General features: G+C 73.0%; 1 protein-coding gene across 2 annotated transcripts; it reads left to right on the top strand.

The window, feature by feature from the left end:
* The first annotated feature begins 230 nt into the window (after window positions 1-230).
* On the top strand, window positions 231-2,385 carry NKX2-3 (NK2 homeobox 3). 2 transcript variants are annotated; one of them, XM_041415726.1, is made up of 2 exons: window positions 231-730; window positions 1,398-2,385. In XM_041415726.1, exons 1-2 carry the CDS (start codon window positions 388-390, stop codon window positions 2,036-2,038), a joined length of 984 nt encoding a protein of 327 aa, XP_041271660.1. In that variant the 5' UTR covers window positions 231-387; the 3' UTR covers window positions 2,039-2,385. The 2 variants fall into 2 exon arrangements, with proteins under 2 accessions (XP_041271660.1, XP_041271661.1); XM_041415727.1 differs by having other exon boundaries at window positions 388-740; window positions 1,402-2,038.
* Window positions 2,386-2,993: the final 608 nt, after the last annotated feature.

Genomic DNA, 2,993 nt, shown 5'->3' with positions numbered 1-2,993 from the left:
GGACGGCGGGGCGCTCTGCGGGGAAGCAGCCTCCCCGAGTGCAGCCTTAATACATTGCTATTTCTGGCCGGGCGGCCGGAGCCGGGCAGGGGGCCGGCTTTGCCTCCCCCTCTCTCCAATGGCGAGGCCGCCCCCGGCCCCTCCTTGCCGTGACGTGCCGGCCCGGGGCAGAGGAGGCTCCCGAGCCTTTGGCTGTCCCTGCAGAAGCTGTAACAAAACGCAGACCCCCAGCGCCGAGCTAATGGAGGCAACTTAGACAGAAGCAGGCGCGGCCCCTCGTCTCTCGGCGCTGCCTGCTCCCCCCGCACCGGGCGCGGCGCTCCCCGCCGAGCAGCCGCCCGAGCGCCGCCGGGCCCGCGGGACTGCCTGGCCGCTTGCGCTGCCCCGATGATGTTACCGAGCCCCGTCACCTCCACACCCTTCTCTGTCAAAGACATCCTCAACCTGGAGCAGCAGCAGGACCCGCACTATGGGGCCCAGCTCCCGCACCACCTGGAGCACCACTTCCACCCCGCTGCCTGCCTGCTGGCGGCCGCCGACGGCGCCCGCTTCTCCGACGGCGAGGAGGAAGAGGAGGAGGAAAAGCTCTCGTACCTGAGCCCCATGGCAGCGCCCGGCAGCCAGGCGGACGCGCGGATCTCTGCCGACAACTACGTTCACGCCGTGCTGCGTAGCTCCTGCGAAGCTCCCGGCCCGGGAGAAGAGCTGGACCCGGCGGTCCGAGACCCAAGTGAGTATCGGCTCCGCCGTCTTCCCCGCACTGCACCGCCGCGCCGAGACGGGCCAGGCGCTGGCTTCCCGCGGTGCGTTCCCAGCCCTCGGGCATCGCCCCGCGAAGCCCAGGTCCCGGCGCTGTAGCCCGCCCCACGTCCCTTGGCCATGCCGAGCTGGGACAGGCACGTCGCGGGGCTGCCACCGCCCTCCTCCGCGCCTCGCTCGCCTCCTCCCTGGGGAGTGCCTCCGCATGGCCCCAGTCCGGAGGTGCCGGATCAGGCCCGGGCTCTGCAATTGCTGTAGCGAAGGGGGAAGAACGGGTCGGGTTAGGCCCAATCCGCACCCGCTGCGGCGGGGCCCGGTGGCGGAGCAGGTGCCCGGCGCTGTGCGCGACGCGGCCCGGAGCTCTCCTCGCGGTGCCGCAGCGCTAACGCCGCAGCCGGCCCGGAGGTGCGGAAACGTGCCCGGCCCCGCCGCCCGAATCGGGGCCTCGCAAACACAGGCGGTGCCGGAGACGGCCGGTCCCAGCGCTCCCTCCCCGTCCGCACCGCGGAGCCCCGACGGGCGCGTAGCGGCGCGGGGTCGGCCGGGCGCGGAGCTCTCGTCCGCCGGTGGGGCCCGTGGGGAGCAGCGAGCGCCCGGTGTCGGCGAGGCGCACCCATGACCTGTGCTCCCCCATACAGAGAGCTGTGTTTTGAAGAAGCCGCTGGACGCAGCGGAGAAGGCGGAGGAGACGGAGAGGCCGAAGCAGCGGAGCCGGAGGAAGCCGCGCGTACTCTTCTCCCAGGCGCAGGTCTTCGAGCTGGAGCGTCGGTTCAAGCAGCAGCGTTACCTGTCGGCGCCCGAGCGGGAGCACCTGGCCAGCAGCCTCAAGCTCACCTCCACGCAGGTGAAGATCTGGTTCCAGAACCGGCGCTACAAGTGCAAGCGGCAGCGGCAGGACAAGTCGCTGGAGCTGGGCGGCCCCGCGGCCCCGCCGCCGCCGCGCAGGGTGGCCGTGCCCGTGCTGGTCCGTGACGGCAAGCCGTGCCTCGGCGGGTCGCAGGGCTACAGCTCTGCGTACAACGGGCCCTACTCCTACAACGGCTTCCCCGCCTACGGCTACGGCAACGCTGCCTCCTACAACCCCGGCTACGGCTGCACCTACCCGGCGGGCACCGGCGGCGCGTCCATGCAAGCCGCCTGCAGCCCGGCGGCGGCCGCCAGCCCCTTCGTGAACGTGGGCGGCCTCGGGGGTTTCAGCGGCGGCGGCCAGCCGCTGCACCAGCCGGCGGCGGGGCCTTCTTGCGGCCAGGGCGCACTGCAGGGCATTCGGGCCTGGTAGCCCGCACGCACTGAGGGTCGGGAGCGGACCGACAGGACGGCCCGGCGGCTCCACGGCCCCGTTAGCACCCGCACCGCAGCCCGGCTGCGCGCCACGCGCCCTGGAGCGGAGGCGGAGGCGGCGGCGGGACGGCGCGGCGGGACCCCGGCGCTCAGCGAAGCGCCGCCGCCCCGCGGAGCCGCCGCGACGGCCGGGCGGGCCGGAGCCGATCGCGCCGCGCCAGCGGAGCAGCTTTGCTTGTAAAAAGCCGACGGCGGGGCCCGCTAGTGCCGCGGCCCCTCTATCTACTCTGTATCGGTCACTGCCAGCGCCAGCTCGCCCAGTCAGTCAATAAACCAGGTGCAATACTCGCCGCCCGATCCTCCTTCGTCCAGCGGCCGGTGCCCGGCGGAGGGGCCGGGGCCCGTGCCCGGCGGCGGGGCGGTCGCCGCGTCGTGCCCGCGGGGCAGGGCGGCCCGGCCGGCTTGTGAGCGTGCCAAGGGCGCTGAATGGGGCCGCGTAGCTCAGAGCCGGGCCCATTGTGGCCGACGGGCCGGCGCTGAAAGGAGCCGCCGAGGAAGGTAGCGGGAATAGGCGCTTATTGGATTCGGGAACAAAAGGTGTGGCAGGGAGGCGAGGGACAAAGGGGCCCCGGCGCCGAGATTGACGGGCCGCTTTGCCCCCCACTGAGGCCCAGGCCCAGCGCTTTATGCGCGGGGGCTGCAGAAACGTGCTGGGTTTTGTTCCCCATTCTGGGAGCGCAGGGGAAGAGGAGGGGGGTCCGCGGGCCGCTGATTAGGGCCGGCCGGGCCGGGCAGCCTGAATGCCGGGTCATTATTGCTACATGTTCAGCCATTTCGCTCAATTGCAGGGGGAGGGGGCGGCCGAGGCTCCCGAGCCCTACGGGACCGGCCGCGGGGTCGCCTGCCGCTGCCCCGTCCCGGGCCGCCCGGTCCCGCTGTCGCCACCGAGGCGC

Source organism: Onychostruthus taczanowskii, unplaced genomic scaffold, assembly GCF_017590055.1.
Source record: "Onychostruthus taczanowskii isolate IOZ18803 unplaced genomic scaffold, ASM1759005v1 scaffold5, whole genome shotgun sequence".
Taxonomy (NCBI): Eukaryota; Metazoa; Chordata; class Aves; order Passeriformes; family Passeridae; genus Onychostruthus; species Onychostruthus taczanowskii.
The sequence above is the reverse complement of the archived record's forward strand: the minus strand, read 5'-3'. Positions and strand labels throughout refer to the sequence as shown.